We start from the raw sequence: 20,000 nt of genomic DNA, 5'->3' as shown, positions 1-20,000 counted from the left end.
GCTTGTGTGTGTGTGTGTGTGTGTGTGTGTGTGTGTGTGTGTGTGTGTGTGCATGCGCGTGTATGTGCATGTACGTTTTTATGTGTGTTCATTTCCCCAGGCCCTTATGGTGTTTTCAAGTGAGGTGGCTCGTGGCCAGTACCGGGAGCACGGCATCAACGAGTATGTGCGTAGTGAGGATGACATTCGTCGCATGGCTAAGGTCCTGCACGGAGTTCTGCTATCCAGTACTGTACTGTGGGAATACTTCTGCGTGGACGTGCGTGCTCAGGTGAGTCCGAGGCACTGGTGGTGGCATAGAGCAGTGCTCGGCAAGGTTGTAAGGGGTCGTCGCAAAAGTTTTCTGTCGTCCCTGAAACGAACATCGTTCATTTCGTACTTGGACCCCCTCCCCTCCCTCTGAAACGAACACAGCTTGCTATGCTGGACGACGAAAATCGCATGCATGTACATGTCATATGTACAGTGTCGGTCGACTTGCGATTTTGGCTCGCACCCCCCCCCCCCCCCCCCCAAATGAATCATGTTCGTTTCAGGGACGACAAAAAACTTTTGCGATGACCCCTAATATGAGCATATACATGCTGTCGTACATGTACGGTTTCTAGTTAGACTCATTAACTTAACTTTCTGACTTCGCTTCTCTTTATTTATGTCTGCCCGTATCTGTGTTCTCGGCCTGTCACTCTTTCCTTCTCCTGAGGTGTCTCATTCCACTGTACCAAGATGCCGCACATGGATCAAGCTATTTTGATTCTTACAGGGTGTATTTCACTATTGCATGCTGGATGCCTTATTATCTGCTGCAGGTGGAACAATTTGAGAAGCATCTCGGCGGCAAGCAAGTAGATATGTCTCGTGCAGGCATCGAGAGGCCGCCTATTGCAATTGTTCAGGACCCGCACTATGGTCGGTGTTCGTGCACCATCGACTATGACCTGGCGGAGGATATCCTCTTTCACCGAGAGTAAGTGTGGCCTGCAGTTGATGCTAATTTCTGTAGCATGCTAGAACCGCAGCCTTTGCATATGAAGACAAAGGGGAAGTAAGGTCTAACATCAAATTTCACCAGTTGTAGTCTTTGAGGTGCTAAGTTGAATGGTGTTGGTTCGAGGAAACTGAGACGTTCTCTTCCTCTTGTATTCCCGATTGAACTCGCGTACTTCCACCGAATCTGGGTGACTGCGCCCTACTAGATAGGGATTTGTGTTGAAAAAAATTCACTCAAAGCGTACTTCGTTCTTGTAGAAGCACGGATGAATGTGAAACTCCCAGAACCTGCAGTATTCTGGACACTAAATTGAATGGTCTTGGTCCGAGGAGGCTGTGATACAGCATTCGGCCCTTATTTCCAATCGAACGCGGTCGAATACGGTCCTGTACGTGACCCGTACCGATGTGAAGGGATAGAAAAGTAGAAAGTGAAACGTGGAGGATTAAAAGAAAAGTTTGGAGAGTCGAACCTCAAAGAGGAGGATACAAAATTTGAGAATGCATTAAGTTAGGATTGCATCAGTTTCAGGAGCATGTCGGACCTGGATTAGTACTAATTTCTTCCTGAAAAAGGTTTTAGAGACGGCAGCTTACAGCCACAGGGAGGACTAATTTAGCTGGAAGCATTCCCTATCTGTCGACATGCATGAGTACAATGTCGTCGTGTGCCCTATAATCATCGTTTACATTATACCGGTACTCGTGTCGACAGATAGGAAATGCTTACAGCTAAATTAGTCCCCCTTGTGGCTGTGCTTCAGAAAATTTCAGGAATATATTCATGCGGTATAATCTCACGAAGCCGGGAGATCAAGTAAGTCTTGTGACCGTAATGCAGCGCAAAATATTTTCCGTTGTGAAACGCAACAAACAGGAGAGGCTAGACTGTTCCAAAGTACACTGTCAACAACGAATCTAATCGACCAGAAGGGCCTCGTCAAAATGGTACAGTAAAACCGGTGACTAACGGCCACCCCTTGGGGGGCCAGAGAAAGCGGTCTTTAGTGGCAGGTGGTCCTTAGTTAGAGGTTTGCACCACACAACCTTTAATATATGAATGTGAGACCGTCCGTGCCTGGCAAAGTGGTCTGTAGTACCAGGTTAGTCGCTAGTCACGGTCTTTAGTTACAGGTTTTACTGTTCTTGTAGAAGATTAGAAACCTGACCAGGGGTGGTTCGACCTCCCAGATTCCTAGTGTTATTAAGAATATAATACTGTATAAGCAGAAATATTCGTCTGGAATTTAATTTCGTCTATTTCGTCCAAGGAGCTTTTGGACTAAACTAAATGTAGGACTAATGTCGATTTGCCCTGCTTTTCTATACACTCTTATGATCCATGGACGAAATTTTCAACCGGACGAACTCCTTTTCTTTGGAGTTGGACGAAATTATTGGCCGACAAAATGTTCTGCCTCTACAGTAGTCTAAAAAGGGTTTACTCCAAGCAAAATGAATCCTGCGATGAACAAAAACCAAAAAAAGCTTTTGGCGATATATGTGTACAAGAGGTAAACGCCGCACCAGCACAAGCAAGGGAGTAATGGGCAGTGGGATGTGCACCCGCGTATTGGCACGCACTCCATCTTTGGCCATGCTCTCCAGGCGGCCAAGCAACCGGAGGGACAGGGAAGGATAGATTGCATTGCTTGCATAGTAGAGTGCAGACTGAAATAGGCTAGTGCTCTAATTTCAGAAATTTTCGGTGCTGAATATTTTGGGTATGAGGGCGAAAGGCCAAGTTGGGTGAACGGAAAATTTAGGTACAGACAAGCAGTTCACTATTGGATTATGTGTGTCAGTGTTTGTTGGGTGTATTGAAATTTTTGGTGTGAAACAGATGCACCGAAAGTACCGAAAATAGAAGTATACCGAAAATTTGTGAAATTACAGTAAACCAATTTCTTCTTGCAACACCCATGCCGCCAAAGCTTTCCTATTGCTTGACCAGTCTTACGTGCGACCTGGTCTACTTATGTACATCAGGCCAGATCATCATCGGCATGGACACCAAGGTACGGTGCTGCTCAATGAAATCCAGTTGTGTCAGTCAAGTACGCGCCGGGCGTTGCACCTCCCTAGACCTGCGAACACTGGGCTGCGAAATGATGCAATTTGCAAACTTGAGTGACGCGACTGGATTTCATAGGGCAGCACTGTACTTGGCACTGTGCACCACTTGCAGGACATCAGTGCTGCATTTGGGGAGCAGCAGTAAGGAGCCAGCAAACCACGGCTGTGTTCCGAACTGGGGACTCGAGAATGATGTCGTCGGCTAATAACTCCGGTTGGGAAATGTTATGGGGAAGGTTGTACTCCAGTCGACAGGTGTCCAAGATGAGGAGCAGTGGCCCAAGGACACTGCCCTGAGGTACTTCTCTTGAGCTGGGGCCCAAGGACACTGCCCTGAGGTACTTCTCTTGAGCTGGGGCCCAAGGACACTGCCCTGAGGTACTTCTCTTATATAATAAAATACAGAAATACAAAATTCAAAGCGTCGCTGCAAGGGACACGGAACAAGGTGGGGAGCGCAATAAAATCGGACAAGATGCATGGAGAATCGACAGCGCCGATATCAAAACCTATCTCAAACCCCTCGTAGGTGAAGAGACCGTCATCTGGGCGGGCATTTCAAAACTCCCATGTGGTACCTTCAACCGACGGATTTGATTGCTTTCCACGCTTTCGTGGTCTTTCAAACGAGAAACTGGTGGTGGTCGGCGGAAAAACCACCGATGGTGTCAGCATATGCAGAGGCAAGACTTGTTCAAGCGTGAGATCTTCCTATCGAAGTACCAATCGAAAAACTCTGATAGAGGAGATTATTACTGACCAATCAAATGGAAATCTGCAGGATATGATAGATTTCCTCTACGACTCCAATCTCGTCATGGGTATTTACAACATGACAACAAACAACTGCCATACGTTTGCCTCCGCTCTGTTCAACGAACTTGCAGCTACCCACTACGTCAATCACATCGAACTTCCACGTGCCAAACCCATCGACTTGGAACATGCAATCGAATGAGTACTCGACCCCCTCCACACAAACATTTACCACAGATATGTTGGTTTTAAAATAATGTTTAATTAGATGGAGAGTATCTCCGTATGTGATTTGACGAGGGTTACAACGCTGTTTGGTCGCAACACCCCGTAATACACCTTGAGCTTCTGGAGGTAGAAGGCGATGTGTTCTGTAGTGCTGAGGTGCTCCTTCATCTCCACCATTGTCCTCCATTTATTGTCGCTGCATGGGGGAAACAGATAAAAACAAGATGTATAAGATCTCCGGTATTTCAAATAAAGAGAATTGCACGACAGATCACTTACCACTAGCATAGGAAGACTGGTGTCGGACCGGCCTCCAGGTTTTGTCGATGCCCCATCAATTTGACGTGAGCCACGAACGGCTGGGGACTGGTGTTGCCACAGTGTTAGTGACGCGCAAGTGCTGGTAGCTTGTTGTAGTCAGATGTTGTGTGAAGCTTTCAATGCAATAGGTTGACCTTCGAACTCGCGGACATAGACGGTGGCATCCGAACCCCGGCCTAACTAAGGTTCATTCAGGTCAACTGGAACGAATCCAAGCCAAATCGAGTCAGGCACACCACGTTTCTCTTTGAGCTGAGTTTCAAACCTTGCCTCAGCCACTTCACTCATGCACACTTGTCTTCGTCTCGCAATTGTGTGTTTGCTTGTGTCTGCCAGTGTTCAGCACCGTTACGCCCTACGGCATCCGAACCCCGGCCTAACTCAGGTTCATTTAGGTCAACTGGAACGAATCCAAGCCAAATTGAGTCAGGCACACCAAGTTTCTCTTTGAGCTGAGTTTCAAACCTTGCCTCAGCCACTTCATTCATACACACTTGTCTTCGTCTCGCAATTGTGTGTTTGCTTGTGTCTGCCAGTGTTCAGCACCGTTACGCCCTACGGCATCCGAACCCCGGCCTAACTCAGGTTCATTTAGGTCAACTGGAACGAATCCAAGCCAAATCGAGTCAGGCACACCAATTTTCTCTTTGAGCTGAGTTTCAAACCTTGCCTCAGCCACTTCACTCATACACACTTGTCTTCGTCTCGCAATTGTGTGTTTGCTTGTGTCTGCCAGTGTCCAGCACCGTTACGCCTTACGGCATCCGAACCCCGGCCTAACTCAGGTTCATTTAGGTCAACTGGAACGAATCCAAGCCAAATCGAGTCAGGCACACCAAGTTTCTCTTTGAGCTGAGTTTCAAACCTTGCCTCAGCCACTTCACTCATACACACTTGTCTTCGTCTCGCAATTGTGTGTTTGCTTGTGTCTGCCAGTGTTCAGCACCGTTACGCCCTACGGCATCCGAACCCCGGCCTAACTCAGGTTCATTTAGGTCAACTGGAACGAATCCAAGCCAAATCGAGTCAGGCACACCAAGTTTCTCTTTGAGCTGAGTTTCAAACCTTGCCTCAGCCACTTCACACATGCACACTTGTCTTCGTCTCGCAATTGTGTGTTTGCTTGTGTCTGCCAGTGTTCAGCACCGTTACGCCTACGGCATCCGAACCCCGGCCTAACTCAGGTTCATTTAGGTCAACTGGAACGAATCCAAGCCAAATTGAGTCAGGCACACCAAGTTTCTCTTTGAGCGGAGTTTCAAACCTTGCCTCAGCCACTTCACTCATACACACTTGTCTTCGTCTCGCAATTGTGTGTTTGCTTGTGTCTGCCAGTGTTCAGCACCGTTACGCCCTACGGCATCCGAACCCCGGCCTAACTCAGGTTCATTTAGGTCAACTGGAACGAATCCAAGCCAAATTGAGTCAGGCACACCAAGTTTCTCTTTGAGCTGAGTTTCAAACCTTGTCTCAGCCACTTCACTCATACACACTTGTCTTCGTCTCGCAATTGTGTGTTTGCTTGTGTCTGCCAGTGTTCAGCACCGTTACGCCCTACGGCATCCGAACCCCGGCCTAACTCAGGTTCATTTAGGTCAACTGGAACGAATCCAAGCCAAATCGAGTCAGGCACACCAAGTTTCTCTTTTTGTGCTGAGTTTCAAACCTTGCCTCAGCCACTTCACTCATGCACACTTGTCTTCGTCTCGCAATTGTGTGTTTGCTTGTGTCTGCCAGTGTTCAGCACCGTTACGCCCTACGGCATCCGAACCCCGGCCTAACTCAGGTTCATTTAGGTCAACTGGAACGAATCCAAGCCAAATCGAGTCAGGCACACCAAGTTTCTCTTTGAGCTGAGTTTCAAACCTTGCCTCAGCCACTTCACTCATACACACTTGTCTTCGTCTCGCAATTGTGTGTTTGCTTGTGTCTGCCAGTGTTCAGCACCGTTACGCCCTACGTCTTACACTGCATACACTGAGCCTGTGTGTGTAGTGTGCAGGCCATGTTGCGTACTGCGGTATCCGTTCCTCTTCTCATCTCCCTGTCGCAGTCTACAGCTACATGGCACTGTAGACTCTCTCTCTCTCTCTCTCTCTCTCTCTCTCTCTCTCTCTCTCTCTCTCTCTCTCTCTCTCTCTCTCTCTCTCTCTCTCTCTCTCTCTCTCTCTCTCTCTCTCTCTCTCTCTCTCTCTCTCTCTCTCTCTCTCTCTCTCTCTCTCTCTCTCTCTCTCTCTCTCTCTCTCTCTCTCTCTCTCTCTCTCTCTTGCCTCCACACTAGGAGTTGCACTCTCCGTACACTGACTGGTCACCTGGTACGCAGGTCTACTGATTTAGGTGTGTTTTATACAGTCCGTTCTGTAGTCTCCACTTGCTAGTCATGATCGTCCATGTCAGAGCAGTTGTAGAATATTTTGTTTGCAATCGGCCACCGTACCAGTACCGCATACGGTGCGGCCGCCTGTTGTGAGAGGAACTGCAGCACGGCACCGACTTGACAGCAGCAAATGCAGTCCAATCGACGCTCCATCTCCACGCAGCATGTACGCTCGCACCAGGAAACCTTGCGGACTCTTGTTTGAGGAGGCGAGGCTTCTTTGAAGCTCGCAGCAGCAGCGGCTTCCTCCTTATTTTCGACGTGCTCCTCGCTACCGTCCCTCAAACACTGGAGCTCTTCTTCACTGTATTATTCTGGCCATCTAGCTTGTGCTAGCACAGCTACGGCTTCTGTACGTAATCTCTTCGGGGTCTCTTTGCTAGCCTTTGTTGAGGTAAATGTTCACGCAAAGTCTAGAACGTCGAAGAGCAAACCCAGCGGCAGCAGTAAAATAAAACGCGCTCTGCTGAGCGGCTAGTGCCGCCATGCACCAGGAAAGCGGAAGGATTTCACACCTGGCCTTGTTGGTAACGTCAGTCGGTGTGGAGGGAGACTGTCGGCGTTGTAGTAGTGGTGTCGAGTAGGGCGTATCGGTCGTGGTCGTGGTTTCGGGCGTGGTCGTAGCTGTCGGAGGTTGTCTGTATTGTGTCGTCGCGGTGGTTGATACGTTCGGATGGTGAGGCGTTGGCGGATTGCCGTGACAAGTTCCTCCGCTGAGGGAGGGCGTGGCGCCAAGTCGAGCTGTCGACGCGCGGCATCCAGGCGCGAGGGCCTGACGATTCCGGGTGGTGCTGGCGGAAGCACCGGCGTCCGAGGCGACGGCGGCGATGGCGCTTGTCGCACCCAGTCGGCGAATCGCGGCGGCGACCCCCATGGGGAATATTCCATGGCTCGAGCATTGCATAGTTTGGGTGGGGTGGTGGTGATTGGGGCGGAGGAGGTGGCGACGAGGGCGGCGAGCAGGGCGGAAGAGGTACCTAACACATGTACGCAGTGCAGTGCACTTTGAACTCTTCCCGGTCACACACCCTTGTGTGGCCAAGCATACGCAATTTGACAAATTTGGCTGACCAGCAGCATTTGACAAATTTGGCTGACCAACAGCAGCAGTGGACACAGATGGCTCATCGGCAACCACAGACAAGTTTGGCTGACCTGCAGCAGGCGTCGGGGACGATGACTGACCAGCAGCACCTGACGACGACGACGACGGTAATGGCTGACGAGCATCAGCGGAAACCGGCAACGCTAATCCGTCCCGACCCGCAGCAGGGATTGTTCTTGACTAGCCAGCAGCCGTTCTATCAATTTTGCCTTTTGATCACTGACATCCAGTTGCCTTTGCCTGCAGCAGGAGCCTCAATTGGGGAGCAGTTCTCTTCGAAAGCGAACTCTTGTCCATCTCGCCACAAAAGCCAGATACTCCCAAAAATAACAACAAACTGAGCGGAAGAAAGGCCACTGCTGATTTAGATGTCTACTGTACGGTCCGTTCTGTACTTTCTAGTCCTAGCAGTCCATGTGAGAGCAGTTTTTCTATCAAGAGGCCCATATTTAGGCTTGCAGCGCCATGTACACTCAATTCAGATGCTATCTCTTTTTTCACGACATTGACATGCAGATTTGCTGAATTTTTTGGTTCTCTGCTGTTGTTGTGTGCATACCGTTGTCTTGTCTTTGTTGTTTTGTGTAGCATGGAGGGCCGCAGTCTACATGAGCACATTTCCCGAGCGAAGCAGGACCTTGCAGACACTCTGGACTGGCTCATTGAGCAACAGATGAGCAAGATCGAGCAGGACATCTTCCAGGAAGTCATCCATAACTGCATGTCAAATGTGCGCTACGAATACTTGGAGCCCGGTGGACCTCGCCTGGAAAAGATCACCGTCGACCATCCGATTGTGCCAAGGTACGTGCACATGCACATCCACTGTTTTTGTTTGTGTGTGTGTGCGTGCGTGCGTGCGTGTGTGCGTGTGTGTGCAAGTACAAGTAGTACAGGTGTGTGTGTGTATGTGTGTATGTATGTATGTATGTATGTATGTATGTATGTATGTATGTATGTATGTATGTATGTATGTGTTCCCCCTTTGGTGGTGTGTTTCACGACTGCTCCGCTGGCTTTTCCATCCTTGCTTTGCAGCAACTTATCCACTCTGGCCAAGTTCCATAATCCGCGGGCCACACCATCCTCGTGTATGACCACATCTCCCACACCGACTTTGCCTGCGCGACTTGTAGACTGTGGTCTTCGATGAGCATTGCGTGGCTCCAGCAAGTAGTCTGCTTGCCACCTTGTCCAGAAGTGATCGGTCAGTTGTTTGATGTGGACCAGGCGGTGCAACACATCATCCCGCTGCACGGCGGCTAGGTCGACATCATCCAGGTCAATCATGCGGCAGGACAGCACTCGTCTGCCCTAGATGAGGTGGGATGGAGTAAGTGGCTCTTCCATGTCCTCCGAAGACACGTAGGAGAGAGGTCGGCTGTTCAAGATTGCCTCTATCTCCAGCAATGTTGTGAGAAGTTCTTCGTATGCAGACAGCGGTTGTGACATACGTGTAGACAAGGGCTGAGACGGCGACTGCGACACATACAAAGGCTGGGTGTGTGTGTGTGTGTGTGTGTGTGTGTGGGTGTGTGTGTGTGTGTGTGTGTGTGTGTGCGTGTGCGTGTGTGTGTGTGTGCGTGTGCGTGTGCGTGTGTGCGCATGTGTGCTGTGACTGCATCCTAGACACAGGTTGCCATGCAGATGTCTCTGGGGTCTGCCTCCCAGGTTGCCACAGTGTGTCCATGTATTTGTTCAATGTTGGTGTGGGCCCATGGTGCTGTCACAGTGTTGAACTGCTGATCTCCATAATACGAGCATGGTGCATTCTCAATCACAGACTCAGTACGTCTGGTACAATCACTGGCGTAGCAATGTCCGGCACGAAAGCCCACGTTGTATCACTACTCGCACCTTCGACTTCGTTTGCGTACTCGTGCCGATCCCTCGTATCGGCACCTTGATGATGGCCGTAGCCTTGTAAGCCGTGTCATCACCAGCGGCGGATTCAAACAACAGCACTTTCGCCCGTTTCGGGACCCTGTGTACTTTCTGTTTGCTGCATATGGCCGCTCAGGACAAGCCCTGGTTTTGGATTTAGGAAACCCCGACACAACACACTTTCTTCAAACAAACAGTTCTATGTTATAAAATTCATTTTCATCTAACTAGTTTCTGCTCTTTAGATCAGTGTCCTTATCTTGGCTCGATACGTACGCTTTCACCTTCTCGGCATTCCGGGTGTACTGTACACCGCTAATAGAGCTAGCACGTGAACTTTTGCAGTTCGAACAAATCCCGTACACGCACTCGCTAACCGTGCGGGCTGCATCACACTCAAGACGTGTTGGAGCGGCAGGATCAAAGTAAGCGCAGCGCGACGGCCGGTCAAGCAGCGCTTCTTTGGTTGCATTCATAGCAGCTGTGTGTTCGGAAGCCAGAGGAACTCATTGGAGGGTGTGAAGGGGAGGACAAACCAACAACCCACTCTCGTTCGGCTAACCGACAACTAACCCTGAAGGGCTGTCATCCTTGTTATTTTATCTTGGTGTGTAAAGTTGTACAATATGTGAGTACTAGAAAAGGTACCGGTAGTACGGGAAGTAGTACGCAGCATGCTATTCTAATGTCATATATGGACAGGTGTAAATATGAGGATGTGAAGATTATAGTTATATGTATAGGGATATTTAATGGCACCAAATGATATAGTTCCAATATCATCACACCATTCCCCTTCTCCGGTCACAGACACCATCTGTGACAATGACTAAATAAGAAACAATAGATATAGGATGTAACGGCACTAAAGGATGTAAAGGTACAATATCATCACAGAGGGTTTCAGGAGACCGCGGAGAGGAGCAGCGTGCTCAGCAATGGGGGAAGTGAAGTCGCTGCACTGATTCACTAGTCCCATCAATGCTCGCCGGTCGGTGCGATTAGCTGGCACTCCGAAATCTCGGATGGCACACGTTCTCTCAGGGTCGACCGTCCAGCCGGTGTGATCGATGATGTAGCCGCAGAAGTTGATTTCACGACAATAGCCGCTGTGTTTGCATACATTTCTTGTCTTGCTACATACTCCTCCAACAACTGTGGATTCTCCCGCAATGTACTAAGCAAGCAATGTACTTTTAGGTCCAGCTCCACAAGTGACAGTTTGACGGCACTTACAGGTGATCCATTTTCGATATTAGGGAGGTTTAGTCCCACGTAATCCGTGGGTACTTTACGTGTGTGTACCACGTGATACTCAGTGACCCACGTACAGACGTTTTCTGATTCACGACATACCGTGTATGGAGGCTCACCCACGTTCCGCCAGAACGTGGATGAAAATCAGATTGGAGCGCATTGTGCGAGCTGTGAGGGTGCTCAGCTGAAGAAGTTTCCGAAGCACGAAATCGAAATATTGTATGAGCTTCTTGGGCCCGGGTAGCTTCGTCTTTGACCAGGTTTGGGCATTTCGCTTCATGCTTTTGTTTGTTCCGTGTGACTAACACAACATTGCAACGTGGGTGCCCTTTGTCCACTTTACGTGGATCGCCCACGTTCGCGTTTCCGTTACGTGGGAACTAAACCTCCCTATTATTGTTCAGAACCTCGATCCTTGCTCTGGCGAAGGCGACACTCTGGTCTGCCTTTCTCGACCTCTCATCCAATGAATGCGGCTCGAAGGACCAATTTTATGAATACTACTCTCTATCTACCCGTACAATGTAGAATTCTAAACGACGTTTTGGCTCTTCAGTGAGCCCATTACAATTATAGACACTCGGTGTCTTTCCATTCAGATCAGATACCAATTCTCTTCATAATAATTATCAGAGTTACTCGTGACTGTCCTCAAAATACAGTGAGAAGAGGAAGCGCCTACATTGCGACGGCTGGGGTAGATACGTGTACTTGAAGTTACTTCAAGTACATGTATACAAACTTCAAGTACTCTAATTTCAGAAATTTTCGGTGCTCAATATTTTCGGTATGAGGGCAAAAGGCCAGGTTAGGCGAACAGAAATTTTCGGTACAGAGAAGCAGTTCCCTATTGGATTACGCGTGTTAGTGTTTGTTCGGTGTATTGAAATTTTAGGTATGAAACAGATGCACCGAAAGTACCGAAAATAAAAGTACACCGAAAAATTTGTGAAATTACAGTATGTCCACCAGCCGTACGCGACGCAGAAAATGCTGGTGTCAGGATAGACATATGGACGTGTAGAGAGAAAGGAATTATCACGTACATCGTGGAGATGAATAGAGACACACCGTATACGTCTCCGGCAAACGAAAGCAATACGACTGGAAAAGAAGAAGACTGTGTAACCATAAACAGGACAAGTCATGGCAGTAAGTATAACTAGATAACGAATGAGATGGGACTGGGTTGACGTAGGACATGCATGTAACAAGAACTCGTAATGTTGTCCGACGGTAACACACACAGTACCTATAAATGCTATAAATGCATGCAGCTGTCAAATCAGATTCAATGTACAGAGTGAAGACACATGCGATATCTGACAGTTACCTTGTATGCATTTACTGTGCTGTCTCCTCAGCTACTTCTTTCACTTGGACGGCGATGACCTGCTGCTATCGGAGGCGGACGTGCAGGACGAGGACAAGGGTGAACGTGTGCTGGCGCACAACGGCTGGGTGATGAACGCCGACCCGCTGTCCAACTTCGCCGCGCCCGGCTCAGAGGTAAGCGTGCTGCACCCTCGTGTGGCGCCATGTCGTGCACACTTGATTTCTGCTCAGTTCTGTGTCCCATATTGACCGAGTATTATGCTCCCTGCCCTTCTTTTTGGCAAAATTTCGACAACTACAGGTACTTTTATAGGAATGCATTTTCATATCCGAGATATAGTGCTCTCCTGGTTTCTTGCACTCCAAAGGACAAGTATTGCATCCGATTGCAGCGCCCCATACCCTGGCAAATACAGTAGTTACGGTATTGGAGTTTGGAGGTGTGAAGGTTTGAAATACAGTATACTGTAGTAGGTAACATTAAACCACCCACGCGCGCCTATGCATCTTGGTTTTAGGCTAATAGTAACGTGCCATGTCTCAGTATGGCACCACCATTGATCGCACTGCAGTGGAAGCTTGGGTGCCTTCAGCATCGAGTGGAGCACAGCTTGAGAAGTACTGGACTGGAGTGCATGCAATGACTTCGTTTAGCCTTGGGCGAGCATTCACCTTGTGCAGTGGCGTGTCACCGCCCCGTAGTTTGACTTTCAGTGGAGATCATGGACAGTTAGAGTAGTGGTTGTGAGTGTGTTGGCCGTCACCGTGTGCTCAGCTGCTGCAGTGCTGCAATGCTACACGCCCATTGCGCATTGCCATGTAAGGAACGTGTGAGCACTGCATGTGCGTACTCTGGAATCGAACTTTTTATGCAGAAATACATTGTTCATGACCCCACACAGCCATAGCCAGGTGGCTGTGTGGGGTGTTCATGGTACAAACTACAAAGTTTTAAACACATACATACATGTGTGTCATTGAGCAATGGGCATAATACTAGAATACTGCGATTCTGCAATGCTGCCATGCTACAGTCAGACCTCGCTTAACCGCACACATCTGTTTTCCGCAAAAATATCCAGATAGGCGAGGGAACCGGATAATCGAACACACATACTGTATGGATGCATAGCATATACTGTAAATTGGTAACCAACGATTTTCTTCTGGATGGATAAAAGAGGACCGGATAAACGAGGTCTGACTATACTCTGTTGTTACTTGGTTGGCATTGTTTGCGTAGGTGTACTTGCGTCGTCAGCTGATCCCCTGGGGTGACAGCTGCAAGCTGCGCTACGGTCAGCGGCCGGAGGACTCGCCCTGGCTCTGGGTGCACATGACGGAGTACACGCGGCAGATGGCGCGCGTCTTCCACGCGTTCCGCATCGACAACTGCCACAACACGCCCCTGCACGTTGCTGAGTACCTGCTGGACGAGGCACGACTGGTGAGACCTGACCTCTATGTCGTGGCCGAGCTCTTCACCAACTCAGAGAGCATAGACAATGCCTTCATAAATCACCTGGGCATCAACTCTCTGATAAGAGGTCAGTTGTGCACGCGTCTATGCGTAATGTCAGTCGTTGTCCGTTTTGTACTTGTACGGTTGATCAGGGCTATACACTGCGTGTGTGTGTGTGGGGGGGGGGGGGGGGCACACGAGTTGGCGTACATGCTCTGAACTACTATCCAAATTGCTTGTTCTGGGTGTTTGTTTCTGTGCGTTTGGTCTATGTGTTGTGCATGCAATGTGTTTTACAGAAGCAGCCAATGCTTACGACAGCAAGGAGCTGGGTCGACTTGTGTACCGCTACGGGGGTCAACCGGTGGGCTCCTTCGCACCACCGTCGGGTGTTCGTCCGCTAAAGCCATCAATGGCTCATGCTCTCTTTGTTGATCTAACACACGACAACGAGTGCTTAATGCAGGTCAGTGCAAGCCCGTCTCTTTCGAGTTGCTCGACCGTATATTGTTTTATTTTACTATCTTGGAGTGTATGGTGGAGGTATCGATGGACCTTTCAGCGTATTGTAAAACTCCCCTAATCCAGACCTAATCCGGACTCCCTGGATCTGGGCACTCTTGTCTACCGGGCACCTGTCTTACCCATCAAGAGTCACAAAACCGGGCTTTTCAACGGAAAATGGCCGAAATATTGTTGATAATCCTAAACAAGTGTTTACGTGTACTTCCATTCACTATTTTGACGTAGGAGTGTTCTGGGTGTCGGGCAATTCTTAGTTAGATGCAGTGCCCGCTGCCAACGTACCTGGATAAGGGGAGCTACTATGTACTATTTAACTTGTGTTGAACCACCACCTGTTGGCGAAGGTGTATTCCTGCACTCTTGGTTGGCCACTGCACGTGCATTTCGCTGAATTTGTCCGTGTGTTGTGCACAGGGTCGGTCAGTGTATGACACCATGGCCAACTCTGCACTTGTTGCCATGGCATGCTGTGCCAGCGGCAGCACCCACGGCTACGACGAGCTCGTGCCCTACAAGGTGAGCTGGTGTTTGGTCTCCCTCTCTCTCTCATGCTCTCTCTCTCTCTCTCATGCTCTCTCTCTCTCTCTCTCTCTCTCTCTCTCTCTCTCTCTCTCTCTCTCTCTCTCTCTCTCTCACACACACACACACACACTCTCTCTCTCTCTCTCTCTCTCTCTCTCTCTCTCCTCTCTCTCTCTCCTCTCTCTCTCTCTCTCCTCTCTCTCTATTTGTCTAGTGAAATAAATGTGTACTGGCATCATTGCATAAGTTTCCTTTGCCTTCTCCTTGTGTCGTCTTTAGATCGGTGTGGTTGGTGGTGGTCGTTTGTACAGCACATGGTCAACTGCCTCACCCACCACACCACCACCACCGGGTACAGTAAACCATGCCAGCGGTGTCCTCAAGGGCAAGCAAGTCCTCAACGAGCTGCATGCACGATTAGCCACCGAAAAATACTCCCAGGTACTGCTTTCCGTGTGTGTGTGTGTGTGTGTGGGAGGGGGGGGGGGGGGGGGTGTTGTCTGTTGATTCCTTCGGCATGAAACTCTAAGTCACAACAGATTCTAATTGGACCTCTCACACAATGTGTGCGAGAGAGAGTTTGTTACTTCTCTAAGGGGCAAAGTATTTGGAAATTACGAATTGTGAATCAGAACTCTGTGTCGTGAAGGCTATTCTGAGGTAGCATTGCTTGTGGCATTATCTGTAGCATTGCCTGTAGCAGATTCCAGCTCACAGTTTCTATCAGTGTGGTTGTTTTTAATTGATTATGCTGCCATGGTTTCTTCCTGAGGAGAGCAGAAGTAGAACACTTGCTGTTGGAGTTTGTGAGCTTGTTTGCTGCCAGCTACACTAGGGTAGCTACAGCCGCAAATGGCTTCCGCTTTCTTGCTGGAAGCACGGTGCGGCTCAATGACATCCGACCTCTTGAGTCTATTTTTCGCCCTGCATCATTTCGTAGCCATGGCCTAGGGCTGAGCAACACCCGGTGCGTACTTGACTCGCTCGATCGGATTTCATTGAGCAGCACTGCGCTTCAGCATTTTCGCCCTGGAGCCGGCCGTAGCAAAGCACTGGACAGTATGGGACAGCACCCACCTTCGAATTGCACTGGCGCACATCTTCACCACGCGAAAGCAAAGTCGCGATCGGGTTCGTCGACACTAGTCGTCCGGTTTCCTGGCCAGTACAATCAACCTTGTGAATAACCACCTCGGCTATAAAAACAAATCATGGATACCAACACAATCTGCAGGCCTAGTGACCATGTGACTGCATATTTTCAACAACTCACGAATAACAACACTTCTCTCATGTACGATCGAGGGTCGTTGTTTGCAAGGTTGGCTGGTTTTTCAATCGATTACCAATGAAAAGGAGATTTCTTGAGATTTGTATCAAATTATAATTAATTTTGATAATAGGCCTCGGTCACACTACCGCAAAAATGCTACATCAGCGTCAGAATCATGAGTTTTTCCATGGCAACTGACGAAAACGCGGGTAGTTTGAGCGTCAGACGCAGCAATGTCTAACGCAAGCAAATCCGCTGCGTTGACGCTGCCACTGCATGCACTTGCATGAAAGACAGTGCCTTGTGAAAAATAGCGTACCGTGCTCTATCACAGGGATTTGGTTCGCCGCACAGTGGTTTTGTGAAGTGCATCAGGCCGCGACGGCAAAAGCAAAAAAATGCAGTGTGGCTCCACGTCGGCGTCAAGTGCTGTGGTTTGACGCTGCGTCCCGAGGCCTTAGGGAGAGCAGTGCTGCTAAAGGATAACGTAGTGAAAAAAAGGTGCCCCATATACTGACAGTACTCTAGTTAACTAAAGCTCATATTACACACGGCAGAACAACAGAGACCAAAAATCCTTCTCTTGACTCCGAGTTTCGTGTTTCAAAAAACACTCATCATCGTCTGATGAGTGTTTTTTGAAACACGAAACTCGGAGTCACGAGAAGGATGTTTGGTCTCTGTTGTTCTGCCCTGTGTGGTAAGCTCTGCCCTTTTTGAGGTGTTGAGCACTGTTTGCAGCAAAGACTACAGCCACTTTGTCTAAAGCTCATATTGTATAGCACACAGGGTGCATCTGTAGAAGTCTTGAGGGAATGGGTACTAGTATGTCCAGGCAGGTATTTGTTCTCTGTATACGTTATGTGTACCAGTGAAAACTGACAAATTGTGAACGCCAATACATGTACAACTACCAACATATTCCGAGCATAAGTTTATTAGTAGCAGTGCTGAGGCTTCCTGCAGCTTCATTCATACTCGTAGGAAAAAAAGGTTTCAGAGCAGACCCGCTCCGCTCTCTTCCCATTCACTCTTTATTACAAGGGAAATATTCTTAAGCTTGAGGGAGTTCAATATAAGGCAAACAAGTGTCATAACATATGTGGGAGAAGCAATAATCAATTTTAAAACTCGAATAAAGACTTAAGTGATGAATGCAGCTACGTGCGCTTAGATTACGATAACGTTTTTTTCTTGTGGACATAATATTCAAATGGAAGCTCTTCATAGACAATGTACTGAAGTACAGTATGAGAGATAACGATTCACTCATGTCGAGGTCTTCATTGCCGAGTGAGGTAGCCTTCTACAGGAGGTGGGTCTAGATCAAACGCCGTTGGAGTCTGACTAGCGTAGAGACATGTGTGGCAATTCGTCAAGACTGCACCTATTGACTACAACATAGCAACAGGTTGTAGTAGTACCTTCTGGTTCTTTTTGAAGTCCACGAATGTGAATTGTTGCAGGATTTTCCCAAATCACCACTCTGCGCTCATTCGCGCGGCACTCACTTGGACGTTGAACCTCTGCTGTTCTTCAGTGAGATTCACTCGCCGACGTGGAACAAGCAATTGGGCTCTGGCGGGATACGCAGGGTCTCCGTAGAAGCTAAACACAGGTGCTGCATCAGCTTCGAGTGGCTGAGGGAGCTCCATGCACACCTCCAACCTGGGTAGCGGGCCTGAGTCACGTAGGAGATATGCGTCATGCCTGCGACCTTCACAAGCGTCATGCAGACTCGCGATAATCCCGTTGGGACAAACAACGGACTGGAACTGCAGTGCGTGTACATGCTTACAGCCGTTGAATAACAGTCGCTGTCTGGTGATTGGCTTACAGTTTGGGCGCACGGTACCATCAGTAACCCCCACCCTTTTCCAAGGGGTGCTCTCTTTTCAACGGCTGCGGCAATTTCTTCCAGATGAATTGGCGAAAGCCACGGCAAGTCCACACGTCTAAGCAGGTCTCCCCAACAATTGTACAGGAAGCGACTGGTATCATTGATTAGGATGCTCAGTTCACATCGAGAGCGCCCAAACACATCCTTCAATTGGCTTAGCCGGCATGGATAGGCCAATCGTGCTAGGACAACACACAGTCCATCGTGGCCAGTCCATTTTATCTTGTTTGGGCCAGTGAATTTCTCAGGCAACCCAAGAGCTGTGGTCAGCCTTTGGTGATGCTGCTTGTGAAAGCGGAATGTTTCTCTCCACTTCTCCGATGTCCATTTCTCATCCAGCCAGTGGAAACGATTGGGGAGCTGTCGAGGACGTTCCACATTGATTTGCTCCTGCAGCAGTTCCACGATTAACTGCAGCAGCTCAAAATGGGGATCCTCGTGATCAAACTCCAAGGTGAAGAGTTCACAGAGAGCGGGTACGAGAGCCATACGGCAGTTTTAGTTGAAGCTTATGGACATGTGTGGATGTTTATGCACGTGTTGAGTTCTCTGAATCCCATTGCTCAGCACTCACAGCAAGCCAAGGCCAAAGTTGCTAGGAGAAGTCATTTATACTGGGGGAAGCGACGAATGAAGAGACAGAGAAACGGACGGCTGCATGATGGAGAGAGAGAGGGGGGGGGGGGGGGGGGGGGGGCTGACTAGCTATAGCAAATGTCAGCTTGTATGCAGCTACCCAGGGCAACAGAGCAAAGGGTGGCAAACGCGAACGCAGGAAGCTATGTGTACCGGGTGCGGGGAAACAATGTGCAAGAGATGGGGACCTAACACATGTATGTGTTTTTTCATGTTGATGCGTGACTATGCGTGTGTATGCGTGTGTATGCATGTGCATGCATGCCTCTGTGTGTGTGTATGTGTGTGCGTGCGTGCGTGTGTGTGTGTGTATGTGTACGTGTACATGTGTGGACTTTACCAGGTATACGTTGACCAAGTGAGTGAGTCTGTCGTTGCCGTGACACGTCACAACCCGGAGACACACGACGCCGTCATTCTCATCGCTCACACAGCCTTTCAGAAGATGCCGGAACACGAGGAGCCCACTGAAGAATTCATGGGAGTCAGTAGCTACATTCCGCCACTCGTTGTACAAGGTAATTATCATCTGGAAACTTTGGACTAGATATACTACAATGTCTCTCACACACATGCTCGCGTGTGCATGCGCGCGAACGCACACACACACACACACACACACACACACACACACACACACACACACACACTGGCGTAAGCCGTGGCCTCGTGGCCACTCGTGTGTTCGGTCCCGTCGAGTGGCTACCATTGCTCTGGCAGTCCACTGCGTGCTTGATGTTGTTGCGGCATGTATAGTGGTCCATGGAAGGGGAAAGGCAGTTACAGAATTATTGCACACCCGAATCCCAAAATGTGATTTGCATTCTGCTGTTGTTGCAACTCGCTTCTTCACAATTTTCTTGCTCCTGTTGCTGCTGGCGCTGCTGCTATTGCTGTGAAGGTGTCATTGACAAGGTGCTACTGGAAGGTCGCATGGTACGCCGTACCACCTCTGCCATGCAGGACCTGCCCGACGACAAATCGATCATCGTCGGCCTGCCCGACTTCAAGGTGGAGATTGCGACGGACATTGGCGTGCACGAGTCGCACTTCTGCGACCTGCGCGTGACGCAGCAGGCGCACGAAGCGCACTTCCACACGTTTCCACCCGGCGCTGTGATCGCTTTCCAGTAAGGTTCAGCAGATGTGTACATGTAGGTGTACGGCGTGTAATACTAATAGTATCTGCAGCTGTCAACACCTTTGTGATCACGTTATTTCAGTCACACTTGTGCTAATAGGGTGTAGTGAATTCCGTAACCAGGATTCTGCACTTTGAATTCTGGATTCAGTATTTTAGACTTCTGGACTCAGGATGTTGTGACCATGGCTCTGCAATCAGGATGCTGTAAT

The 20,000-nt window shown here is 49.1% G+C and overlaps 1 protein-coding gene across 5 annotated transcripts in view; it reads left to right on the top strand.

Annotated features, from left to right (window-relative positions):
- The window catches only part of LOC135818012 (glycogen debranching enzyme-like), a 117,531-nt gene that overhangs the window by 7,925 nt on the left and 89,606 nt on the right, over positions 1-20,000 (top strand). For 3 of the 5 annotated variants that reach the window (XM_065331332.1, XM_065331336.1, XM_065331335.1), the window contains exons 5-14: positions 101-271; positions 810-967; positions 8,442-8,657; positions 12,359-12,503; positions 13,573-13,876; positions 14,091-14,257; positions 14,731-14,832; positions 15,118-15,279; positions 18,991-19,165; positions 19,549-19,777. The exons of 1 other annotated variant lie outside the window; for it this stretch is intronic. In XM_065331332.1, the coding sequence (XP_065187404.1) occupies positions 101-271; positions 810-967; positions 8,442-8,657; positions 12,359-12,503; positions 13,573-13,876; positions 14,091-14,257; positions 14,731-14,832; positions 15,118-15,279; positions 18,991-19,165; positions 19,549-19,777 (1,829 nt within the window). The remainder of the gene's footprint in view (positions 1-100; positions 272-809; positions 968-8,441; positions 8,658-12,358; positions 12,504-13,572; positions 13,877-14,090; positions 14,258-14,730; positions 14,833-15,117; positions 15,280-18,990; positions 19,166-19,548; positions 19,778-20,000) is intronic. One more of the 5 variants, XM_065331333.1, reaches the window with a different exon arrangement.

Source organism: Sycon ciliatum, chromosome 5, assembly GCF_964019385.1.
Source record: "Sycon ciliatum chromosome 5, ocSycCili1.1, whole genome shotgun sequence".
In the NCBI taxonomy this organism is placed as follows: Eukaryota; Metazoa; Porifera; class Calcarea; order Leucosolenida; family Sycettidae; genus Sycon; species Sycon ciliatum.
The sequence above is the reverse complement of the archived record's forward strand: the minus strand, read 5'-3'. Positions and strand labels throughout refer to the sequence as shown.